This window comes from Eurosta solidaginis, chromosome 5, assembly GCF_040869045.1.
Source record: "Eurosta solidaginis isolate ZX-2024a chromosome 5, ASM4086904v1, whole genome shotgun sequence".
Taxonomy (NCBI): Eukaryota; Metazoa; Arthropoda; class Insecta; order Diptera; family Tephritidae; genus Eurosta; species Eurosta solidaginis.
The window spans coordinates 13,255,695-13,268,157 of NC_090323.1; the positions used below are offsets into that span (position 1 = coordinate 13,255,695).

The window sequence follows — 12,463 nt, forward strand, 5'->3', positions numbered from 1 at the left end:
GAAGAATGAAATGTCAAGCGAATAAAATGACAATGCTATATGACAGACAATCATAGCGGAACGATACAGCATGGTGACATACCTACAAACAAAAAAAATTCCATGTACTTGTAAATTCGGTGGACAAATGTCAAAATTGTACTGCGCCGGTAGTTGATGTATCAAATCAAATAAAAAAGGTTATAATCAGCTGTTCGATGCGGCCACCTTGTATCGTTCCGCCATGCAGACTATGACATTTACTTTGACAAATGACATTTTTAAGCACTGAACACCCCAAAAACTAAGAAGCGGAACACGGCCAACAGAGTTCCATTGTGCTTTTGACTTCATTAGGCATTCGATTAGCTAGTAATGAAATAATTATAGATTCGAATTTTGTAGGGAAGATTGAGCTCAATAAGCGCCTTAATGTAGAAAACTGCCTTTATTATTCAATAAGCCGTCTGTGTGAAAATAGCATAAGATAGAGACAAAAATTTACCGATATTCTTTAATGGAATTTGAAGATTTATGTTGGCACATTTTTGGTAAATTTTGTGACCTGTAAAACATTGTTGTGGTAACTGCTTTTATTCGTAAACGGTATTTGAGCGAAATCTCTCCTAAACACACACATATGTACATATCCATGAATTGAGTAGAAGAAACAGCATAAAAAAGGGGAGAGTTAAACAATTTGCTTTTTATTTTGTTTGTTTATTTATATGTATTCTTTGTTCGTGTATTTCATATTATTCCACTGTGATTTTGCAGCGTGGAGTCTACTTTAGCATTTTGAATGCTGGTTGGCGATGTCGTTATTCACATTCGGAACGTTTCAGCCATTGTAGCTGGTCGTGTTTTCTATTAACTCTCAGACTTTTTTGTAGTGTCCATAAGGCGCGCTGTGTAGTCGCTTTTCTACTTTGATTTTTGTGTGTGTATAATTATTTTTTCATTTATACAATGAGCTGCTAAAGTTATTAGTACATACTTATGAGAAACAACAACCAAATTGCTAATTTATTTAAAATGTGGTAAGCGCTAGAAAAAAATGTGTAAAATTTGTGTGTGAAAAATATTAAATTGAAAAAGTAAAAAAAATAAAGAAAAACTACAGCAAAAACAAGTCACAAGTGTAAAGCAGCAAAAAAAAAAAAATACTTGATGCATACATAAGTGAAGTATAAGCAGAAGAAACAGAGTATGAAAAAAATCATAATAAAAAAGTAGCAAATTTTCAAAGCAAAACCTTTTAAATGAGATGAAAGAAGAAAAATGAGATTTGTTAATTTTCTTTAATAAATTTAATAATGAATAAAGTTTAAAAAAACTGTGGAAAAACTGAAGATAAACAAGTTTTTGAAGTTCAAGAAGCATAAGACGAAGAAGAAAAAAAATCTCAACAAAACACACACACACACTCCCATGCTCATATCGCTTCATCTTATTGTAGAAAAAAATCAAGAAAACACTGCACAGTTTGAGAAGCACTGGCGTACAAATGCAACGTTACGTTGATTAGTGAACCAGCAGCAGTTCGTTGGACATTATTGCATATACACTCTTACACTAACAACAACAAAAGCAAAAAGTCATTACTTATTACATGAGCTGCATGAGTAATTGAATGCGTTGTCCACTGATGATGATGATGGCGATTGTGATGACAATTTCTCTGCATTTATTGGCAGAATAGGTTTTGTTGACAAAGAGACAGTGCGTTCATGCAATAACTAGAGTTACATACAAACATACATTTATATGTATGTGCATACAAACATATTTAACAGTGCAATTTTCCAACAAGAATACACAAAAGTTTGCAAAACATATTTTTTGTTTAGAAATTAGAAAATGACAAATCGTTGATGAATTTCGGTAAGATAGTGAAGGTGACCAAAATACATGTTGTACCGTATTCGCATATACATACATAAGCTAAGCAATAACAAAAAATTGTACTAAATGTGCAACAAGCAATGAGAACAACAAAAACCACATATTAGCTAGCAAAATACAAAATAAAAAAACTCAATAAAAGTGCAATTTGACAACTGCAAGTTAATTTCTTGGCATTCAAAGTGCAGTATGACCCTAAAAAATGTATGCCAACACGCGATGCGTCAATTTGGCAGTGGTGCGCGACTTTATGTAACGTACTCAAATTTTTGTAAATAATAAAAAACAAGGTAAGGCGCGATAACCTCCGAAGAGATTTTAGGTCGAGCTTCTTTAGTTACCAAACAATAATAAAAAAAATTATAATTACAACAAAAAAAATAAAAAATTATACCTATTAATTAATAACTTAAAGTAAAAAATATTAAAAAAAAGTAAAAAAAAAAAAAATCATAAATAACATAATACAACGCCTAATATTAGAAAGTAAGGTAAATAGAGAATTAAAAAATATACATAGTAAAATCAATAAAGTAAAAATCATTTTAAACAAGTAAGGATGGCTAAGTTCGGGTGTAACCGAACATTACATACTCACTTGAGAGCTATGGAGACAAAATAAGGAAAATCACCATGTAGGAAAATGAACCTTGGGTAACCCTGGAATGTGTTTGTATGACATGTGTATCAAATGGAAGGTATTAAAGAGTATTTTAAGAGGGAGTGGGCCATATTTCTATAGGTGGACGCCATTTAGGGATATCGCCATAAAGGTGGACCAGGGGTGACTCTAGAATTTGTTTGTACGATATGGGTATCAAATGAAAGGTGTTAATGAGTATTTTAAAAGGGAGTGGGCCTTAGTAGTATAGGTGGACGTGTTTTCGAGATATCGCCACAAAAGTGGACCAGGGGTGACTATCATGTGTTTGTACGATATAGGTATCAAATTAAAGGTATTAATGAGGGTTTTAAAAGGGAGTGGTGGTAGTTGTATATGTGAAGGCGTTTTCGAAATATCGACCAAAATGTGGACCAGGGTGACCCACACCATCATCTGCCGGGTACCGCTAATTTATTTATATATGTAATACCACGAACAGTATTCCTGCCGGCTTTTGATTTCGCCATGCAGAACTTTTTCATTTTCTTCTACTTAATATGGTAGGTGGCACACCCATTTTACAATGTTTTTTCTAAAGTTATATTTTGCGTCAATAAACCAATCCAATTACCATGTTGCATCCCTTTTTTCGTATTTGGTATAGAACTATGGAATTTTTTTTATTTTTCGTAATTTTCGATGTCGGAAAAGTGGGCGTGGTCATAGTCGGATTTCGGCCATTTCTTATACCAATACAACGTGAGTTCTGATAAGTACGTGAACTGAGTTTAGTAAAGATATATCGATTTTTGCTCAAGTTATCGTGTTAACGGCCGAGCGGAAGGACAGACGTCCGACTGTGTATAAAAACTGGGCGTAGCTTCAACCGATTTCGCCCTTTTTCACAGAAAACAGTTATCGTCCTAGAATCTAAGCCTCTACCAAATTTCACAAGGATTGTTAAATTTTTGGCGACTTATGGCATTAAGCGTATCCTAGACAAGTTAAATGAAAAAGGGCGGAGCCACGCCCATTTTGAAAATTTCTTTTATTTTTGTATTTTGTTGCACCATATCATTACTGGAGTTGAATGTTGACATAATTTACTTATATACTGTAAAGATATTAACTTTTCTTTTAAAATTTGACTTTAAAAAAAATTATTTTTTAAAAGTGGGCGTGGTCGTTCTCCGATTTTGCTAATTTTTATTAAGGATACATATAGTAATAGGAGTAACGTTCCTGCCAAATTTCATTATGATATCTTCAACAACTGCCAAATTACAGCTTGCAAAACTTCTAAATTACCTTCTTTTAAAAGTGGGCGTTGCCACGCCCATTGTCCAAAATTTTACTAATTTTCTATTCTGCGTCATAAGTTTAACTCACCTACCAAGTTTCATCGCTTTATCCGTCAATAACCACGCCCACTTTTTCGATATCGAAAATTTCGAAAAATCGAAAAAGTGCTTTAATTCGTTACCAGATATCGTTCATTTTAAATAGCGATCTGAGATGAGTGTCCAGGAACCTACATACCAAATTTCATCAAGATACCTCAAAATTTACTCAACTTATCGTGTTAACGGAGGGACGGACGAACGGACATGGCTCAATCAAATTTTGCTTCGATCCTGATGATTTTGATATATGGAAGTCTATATCTATCTCGATTCCTTTATACCTGTACAACCAACCGTTATCCAATCAAAGTTAATATACTCTGTGAGCTCTGCTCAACTGAGTATAAAAATATATTTCATTCAAAATATGTACTTTGTAAAGTAGAATATAAATAAAAGCTTTTAAGAAAAATAAATGACCAAATATGATTTAAAACTATGTATGTATAAAATAATATATACAGGCATATTCCCGCATAAAAATCGACTTGCAAAACTTGCACTTTCCAACATTTTATCAAATTTCTATTCTTCGTCATAATATCAACCAACATATATCAAGTTTCGTCACGCTATCGCTCTTTGGTAATGAATTGTGACATTTTTTTCATTTTTAGAAATTTCGATATAGTTTTTTTTTTAAATCGGCGTGGTCGCCAACCGATTTTGCTCGTTTTCACAATATAAATCAGGCATGCTTAACCAACGAACCGATATCATTTCGTTACGATAATTAACGTTAATAAACGAAACAAAGTCATTTCGTTTCGTTTATTAACGTTAAGAACGTCAAATTAACGAAGTGATTTTGCTTCGTTTTCTGCCATATCAAAACGAAATCAAATCGTTTATGTTGATTATTAATTTCAAACTATGCTGGCGAAGCTGATTGATGGCGGAGTCATTAAAGGTGAAGGCATTAGCCAAGCTGATTGCAACTTTTCTCATGAATTTTGACAGTACGAACATTTCTCAGAGTATTTTGACATTACCACCAACGAATTACACAAACAAATTACATGGAGTTCGTGTGTATGTCCGCTCGCTGTTAGCACCTTACTGGCTTCACCATGGCTATAGCATTGCCAGCACAATTCAAACTTTAAGTATCACGTTTTTGTTAACGTTTTTACCGTTAACGAAAGCTTTTCGTTTCGGTTAAAAACGAGATACAATTTATCTTGATAATTTCTTTATCGATAATATTTCGAAGTGTTTCAACGGAAACGGTGGAAATTTTTTGATAAACGATTAGCTTAACATTAAGGTGCATCCCTGATATAAATGTATTATAATTAGGCTAACTTCTATGCCAAGTTTGATATCTTCAAGGGCTTTTGATTAACGGCTTGAAAACTTTTAAATTTTTTTCTTCTAAATAATGCAATGCAATGCCACAACCCTTTTTAAAAATTTTACGAAGTTTCTGTTAAATTAAAATAAATAAATAAATTGACGGTAGACGTTTCAATCCATTTGGGATAAATCAAAAGAAGACAGGAGCTGCATATGATCCATCAAGCAGAAAAATCGTGGACTTAAGCGCGGGGCTGCAAAATTTGTGAGATCATGTGAAAATCGTACAACGTTAGACTCACAAAGTTGCACATATTACTAAAAAGAGAAGAGTTAAGACTCACTTTGGCTTAAGCAACATAATGAAATCTATTTAAAATTTAGTTCAAGATCTTAAGAAAAATTCGCAAACATTAGAATTCCAAGCACTAATCTTAAGTAAAATTTTAAAATTTCCGCATTTCTCTCCTTACGCATTTTTGCAGATCATTGAATTTAGGTATCATAAAGTGTTAACCTTCATCCCCTAAAAAATTCCTGATTTTTATCAATTTTTGTTTGTCAGCTGAGTTGAACAATTTCTTTCATACAAACTTAAGAACTTTATTTTTTTATAAGGAATAAAATGCTCATAAATGAAAAAATATAAATAAAATAAATAAAAATATAATTAAAAAAATGTTTGGAATAAAACATAAATTTAAAACAAGTAAGGACGGGACTGTCTTCGGCTGTGCCGAAGACTTCATACCTTTCATGAATGGGGCTGAATAATAATCTTATCCCGTTTGTAATCTCCAAATAATCGGATGTATAAGATAAGAAATATATAGTGAAAAGATCTACATACCTAAACGATTTTTAAGATAAATATAAAATAAAAAATGGCAAAAAATCCCCTTATCTGAACGATCGGTATGGGATATATATTATATATAGCTCCGATCGAAATGATTTTTACAGGAAATCGTCTATGATATATTGGAATACATATCACCAAGTTTCACGTTTTGATATTGGAAATTAAAGGAGAAATTGCCAAAAATCTTTCTATCTGAACGATCGGTTGTATGAGAGATATACTATATATAGCTCTGATCAAAGTGATTTTTTCAGAAAATGTTCCATGATATATTAAAATATATATCACCAAGTTTCACGTTTATACTTTCTAAATTAAGGGAGAAATTGCCAAAAATCTTTCTATCTGAACGATCGGTTGTATGGGATATATACCATATATAGCTCCGATCGAAATGATTTTTTCAGAATATCTTCTAAGATATATTAGAATATATATCACCAAGTTACACGTTTATACTTTCTAAATTGCGGCAGGAATGACCAAAATCGTCTTATCTGAACGATCGGTTGTATGGGAGATATATGTTATAGTGGTCCGATCCTATCGGATCCGAAAAATGTCTAATATAATACAAAAATACATCCTTGTGCCAAATTTCATTGAGATATCTCAAAATTTGAGGGACTAGTTTGCGTTCAAACAGACAAACGGACGGACAGACGGACATGGCTATATCAACTCAGTTCGTCGCCATGATCAATTCGGTATACTTAATGGTGAGTCTATCTTCTATATTTCTCAACATTACAAACATCGGACCAAAGTTAGTATACCATTTCATGTTCATGAAAGGTATACAAAGCAGTGCAGTCTTTTTTAGGTTATAAATAAAATAATTAACCCGGCTTTGTTTTGCATCCACAGATTAACTAAAAGAACAACTTTACATAAACAAGAAAAAATAAAGCTTTTATGATAAACAACAAAACAAAAATCAATACACAAAAACAAGAACAGATAAGAAGTGTAAAACAAAAATTCATTTAGATACAAAAAATTAAAAAAAAAAAAAAACTCACTTATGTGCTAAGTGGAAAAAATAAAGATCTAATTAAATATCTAAATGTAGATCCAAATGAAAAGAAAACCAAAAAACCACAAACTATTAAATTGATTAAAGTCTAAATAAATTAACAACACCAACTCAAGTAAAGTTCTACACTCAATATCCAATAATAAAAAAACAAAAAACAAAATGCCGGAAACAGAATATGATTGCATTACAAAGGACTGGCTGCAAGCCGAATTACGCGCCATATCTTCATCCTCACATCACAGCAGTCACAGCACCAGCCACCCGATTACAACGTTACTCGGACAAAAACTAATTCTACTTGATTGCCGCAGCTCTCATGAATTTAGCGAATCGCGCATCCGTTCAGCGGTAAATTTCTTTATACCAAGCATTATGTTACGCCGTTTAGCTATCGGTAAAATTGATTTGTTATCAACTATCAAATCCAACGATTTAAAAGAACGCATACAAAATGGTTATAAAATGAGTCTATTTGTCTTATATAATGACGCCGGCATGCAAACGGAACAACAAACGGATGCAACAGTAACTGGTGGTGGCGGCGGCGGCGGCGGTAGTGGTGAAGCGGTTGGCGGTGGTGGCATGGATATGATGTGCGCCGGTTCGCGTGGTAGTAATAATGCTGCGGATGCCACAATAAATATTTTGTATCGACGTTTGAAACAGGATGGCTGTCGTGTGGTCGTATTGCAAGGTAAACTTCATTTGAAATTTAGAAAACCAATTTTAAATATGAATTTCCTTTGTTTGTATTTTCATCCTGCATTGTGGTAACGCCTACTAAAGGTTCTTCTTGATCTTTCAAAAAGCATAGCAAATCATAGCACCAAAGTGTAGGAACATATTCATCCTCAGCACCAGCACCAGACTTCAAACTATCTCTCTTTTTTTTTGATTCACGCCGGTATTGCGCCCGCAAACTACTTATTTTTTTTATAACTGTATCCTTTGTGGCATCAGGATCTACTTCTTTTAATTTTTCGATTAAAGTCGCATAATCATTATTCTTTTTAATTCTATTACAATAATCTTTGCTTTTTACTTGCCACAATGATTGCAAAGATTTATACATTTCAATAAATTCGCTCAGAAATTTTTTATTGTCCATTTTACTTTTCCGCGCACGTCTGTTCCGTTCAGAAATTACTACGATTATGAGCTATTTCGCCATACACGCACGAACAGTTCACGCAAATGTTCGCCAAAAATTAAAATATTTTGATTTTTGGCGAACATTTGCGCGAACTGGCAAACACCACCATACACGACAGAAAAGGTCGCAGAAACATGACATAACGGGAATGTTCGCGGAAATGTCCGTGTCGTGTATTTGGCGCTTAAGGAATGTGGAGCTTGAGGCTCATCACAAACTGACAAAGGTAATGATGTACCTTCATCATTAATCTTCACAACTATACCGAACATAACGGCGTGTGCCATTTTTTTTTAAGACCCTAGTGAAAAGTAATAAACAATAAATATTTAAAATCCTCATCTCGCATACGATACATACGAATTTGTACAAAAGTTAAAGTGCCTCAGCAAATGTTTTTGTCTTAATCAATACATTAGTCACTCGACAAAAATTCTTTACTACTTTCCTTGGCCTAATTTGCATGCCATCATTACTCAAAATATTAATTAAAACTACATATCGACCCATTTGTATTCAAGTATGATTTATGAAGTCACTATTCTAAGCTGTGCAGTAAAATTAATAAAAGAGAAAATAATCTTAACTTTACCTCAATAACTCATAAATTAGAAGTTCAAAATAACAATGAATTAAAAGAAGCAAACACCACGTGCATTAAGCAGTCGCGTGTAACTTTTTAAAGTGTCGATATATCAAAACACTCAAATAAAATGTGTACAAAAATTGGAATTATGTGATACTAAAGAGGTGAAAGAGGAATTCAGTAATATGTTTTGGTCTGCCGCCTGGTTTACGTACAAACATGCCATACATACAGCTGCTGAATACCTGAGGTTAATGACACAGTTGGTAAGCACCTTATCGCCGTCATTTTTACATTCACCTTCTTGAGTGCAGCTGAGTTAAATATCATATACAAAAGTTTTGTTTGAACTTTGGTGAGCAGTGAAAATCAAAGGAAAAATATTCGTCCAAAACCAATATTCAATCACGAGCACTTACAGAAATGAACAAAAAAAGCAAAATATTAGAGAAAACTCGGTGATGGAAGGGAGTGATAAAAATATGTATTCAAGTAAAAAAAATTGTGGCAAGTTAACCAAATGATTATGAAGAGGGAATTACTAAACTCTGTAATAGTATTTATTATTGTTAATACAATGAGTATGTGTGTGTTTCGGCATTGAAAAATTGTTATGACCTGAAATGTGTCACAAAATGTTATATTAATACTATAATAGCATTAGATAGTGTAATTATTGTGGTACCTACTAGGAGCCCTTAAATTTACGAATGAAGAAAATTTATGTATATAAATTTAATAAACACTTAATTTAAATATTATGATATATAGTCATTTATTTAAGGTCGCATAGGCTAACAATCTTGATATCATTACCAAATGAAACTCATGTTTCCCTTCCTTGATTCATATAAAACTAGGAAGCTAAACGCGTGAACTTTTCAACTTTTTAATACGAGTGGCTTCGGTGACTGAAAGCAGGATCTTTAAAACACAATTTAATAAATATTGGTTTTGGCATAACTCAGAAGTGGAATAAAATTACTTTTAAATTAGTAGCTTTAACCGTTACAAGATGCTTGTATAAATATAAAATCTCACAGTGAAATATGCATCTGTACCTGACTAAAGCACTTAGAGCCGTGCTCCAAGCTAATGACTTTGATAGTGACTTCAAACTTCAACTTGAACCATAAGAATATCAAAGCATGATATAGTGTGGCAATGATTTTTAATTAAGCTTAACTTTTCTAATGTGTGAGCTGTTCTGAAATCAGCTGAAGACCAAGCCAAACCAAAAACATTTGGACTGAACTTCCGAAAATCGCTATTAACGAATCTTAAGCTCTCGCTGAATATTCCACATCTCACTGGAATATTTGTTGTCCTCTTAATAAGTAGATCTCTTCAAATTAGATGAGACTAAGTGTCATAATTTCATACATATAGTTTCAAATATCAGCCACAGAATAAGATCTCAATTACAATAAAGCTTGATAGAACCAAAACATGTTGAAAAACATATCAATATTGCAACAAATAAATAAACATGTTGCGTTATATTTGAGCTGTGATACTAGAATAGAGCTTTGAAACATGCGGCGAGTCAAGCGAAGAGTGGTACATGGTATTATATGCTCTCATTTGTTTCACTCGCAACTAGTATCGCAGCTCAATGCTCTAATTAATAGACACGAGACTTCTTTATCTCTGAGAGCACACGTAAAAAGTATATTTTTCATAACATTGGTCACTGACATTGGTCAAAATCATATTTCGCCATTTTTAAAACACCGTTTGGGTTTATTTCATGATTTCTATCAAAAGTATTTGAATGGGGTATCCAAGGACTTATTATTATGTAAGAATTAAGATATCGAGGGTGGAAACTAGATATTTTCCCCGTTAAAAAGCTACCCGTGGAAATGCGTTTCTTCGGGAGACCGCCCGATCAGATAGATGTTCTGCGCGAATATTCTAGTCTGGTGTAACTGGTATTGGACCAGCTTAGCAATATTTATTAAAGTCAGTATACTTGGACATCTTGTTAGAATATTTAAGCCGATTTTTCATTGAGTGACACAACTTGCAAATTTACTTAACTAAAAGGTAAAACTCTACATGGGGTGTTGATTGCGAAACCAAGTCCAAAAATGTCGTCAGGTGTATCGAAAGATGCGCTTTGACCTTGGTATGTGTAATCCGAAATCAGAAATAAGAAATTTTGCTTTTTGTCAAAAGAATGGGGGTCCATAATATTACTGCGCAGGACACGCTTGGTCGATCCAACACCGCCTACACGATACGGTATTACTGCGCAGAACAACCTTCTGCATATGTGTCTTGGAGTGTGCAAAATAATTATGAAAAATACAGCGGGCGCTTGAAAGTTTGTAGCTGTTTTTTTTAAATATTTTTGACTGAATTGATATCGCGGTCAAAACTCTCCCTAAGCGTTTTTACAAGTTGGGACCGAATTGAGAGACAATAAATGTTTCATATCTATTAATCTGTAGCAGGATAAATGATGTACATATATTGGAACAATTTTCCGTCACCCCTCGTCAAATTTGGTTTCGAGACACACCGGTTTCGGCGTTTGTTTTGTTGTTGTTGTTTGTCTTGTATTTATAGTTCGTAGATATTGTCAAAATTCATACTTGTGTATGATCTGTGTGTTCATTTTCAGAACCCAGGGTGGTTTTTTACTGATCGATTTGTGTGGCTGACTGAGGCAGGTAAAAGTCAGTAATTCTAGTCGTTTGGCCTTCTTTGTGAGTTTGTTGCTTTCGTGCATTTATTGTTTTGTGTTTATTTGTTTTTGTGTGTTTGTTGTACCTGTGTGATTACTTTGTTTCTTGTAAACACGTTTTAAACGCTCAAATATTGTGTCAGAAATTGTGTATATATGTTCGTTTATTATTCTACCACCAAATGTTTTCTGTTTGTAGATTTCCATGTTTTCGAGTACGTTCAGACTATGGCCTTTTGCTTGTATGTGTAGGATACTTTATTGGGTTTTCCTGAAGAGTTTCGAAAACAGACTCGTAGCTCCAATATGAACGAACGCTATACGTGATGCTCTTTACAAGCTTTTTCAGCTACACTCCCATTTGTTGAACAGGCTCAGCTCATATCTTAAATGTTCATTGCTGCAAATCGTTTAAGAGCCTAAAGTCACTTCATAACTTTGAGTATCAAAATCTTTGTGAATAAAAGTATCAGCATAGTAATAAATAAGTTGTGTGAAAAAAAGTTCATTTAAAAATTAAACACATTATCAAAACAACACTCATATAAAAATATTTAATAGGTTGCCATTTTAAACTCATTGAGGCAAAGCATTTAATTATTCGCTTTTAGTTTTAACTGTCATATTAAATGAATGAATTTAATTATAGCTATACTTTATACAATTCATTTAGTTTATTTATATCATATACTCACGTATATTTTTATATGAAATACCTTTGTACTATAGCAACTTTGACAGTATCGTATATGTATGGGTTTTCTGTTTATTCTCATAATCAAATAAGGGGCATAGTTGGCACGCCTTGCCTTTTTCACACCATACAAACTCGTATCTACGTTTGTTAAGTCTATGCATTTATATTTATTTAATCATATTAATTTTTTTATTGTTTCATTTTCACATTTATAGATGCACGCCATAATATTTAGTTATCTTTATTG

General features: G+C 33.1%; 1 protein-coding gene across 1 annotated transcript in view; it reads left to right on the plus strand.

The window, feature by feature from the left end:
• The first annotated feature begins 781 nt into the window (after positions 1 to 781).
• The window catches only part of Mkp3 (Mitogen-activated protein kinase phosphatase 3), an 88,563-nt gene continuing 76,881 nt past the window's right edge, over positions 782 to 12,463 (plus strand). The window contains exons 1-2 of the mRNA XM_067787823.1: positions 782 to 2,174; positions 6,917 to 7,782. Of these exons, the coding sequence (XP_067643924.1) occupies positions 7,248 to 7,782 (535 nt within the window). The 5' untranslated portion in view covers positions 782 to 2,174; positions 6,917 to 7,247. The remainder of the gene's footprint in view (positions 2,175 to 6,916; positions 7,783 to 12,463) is intronic.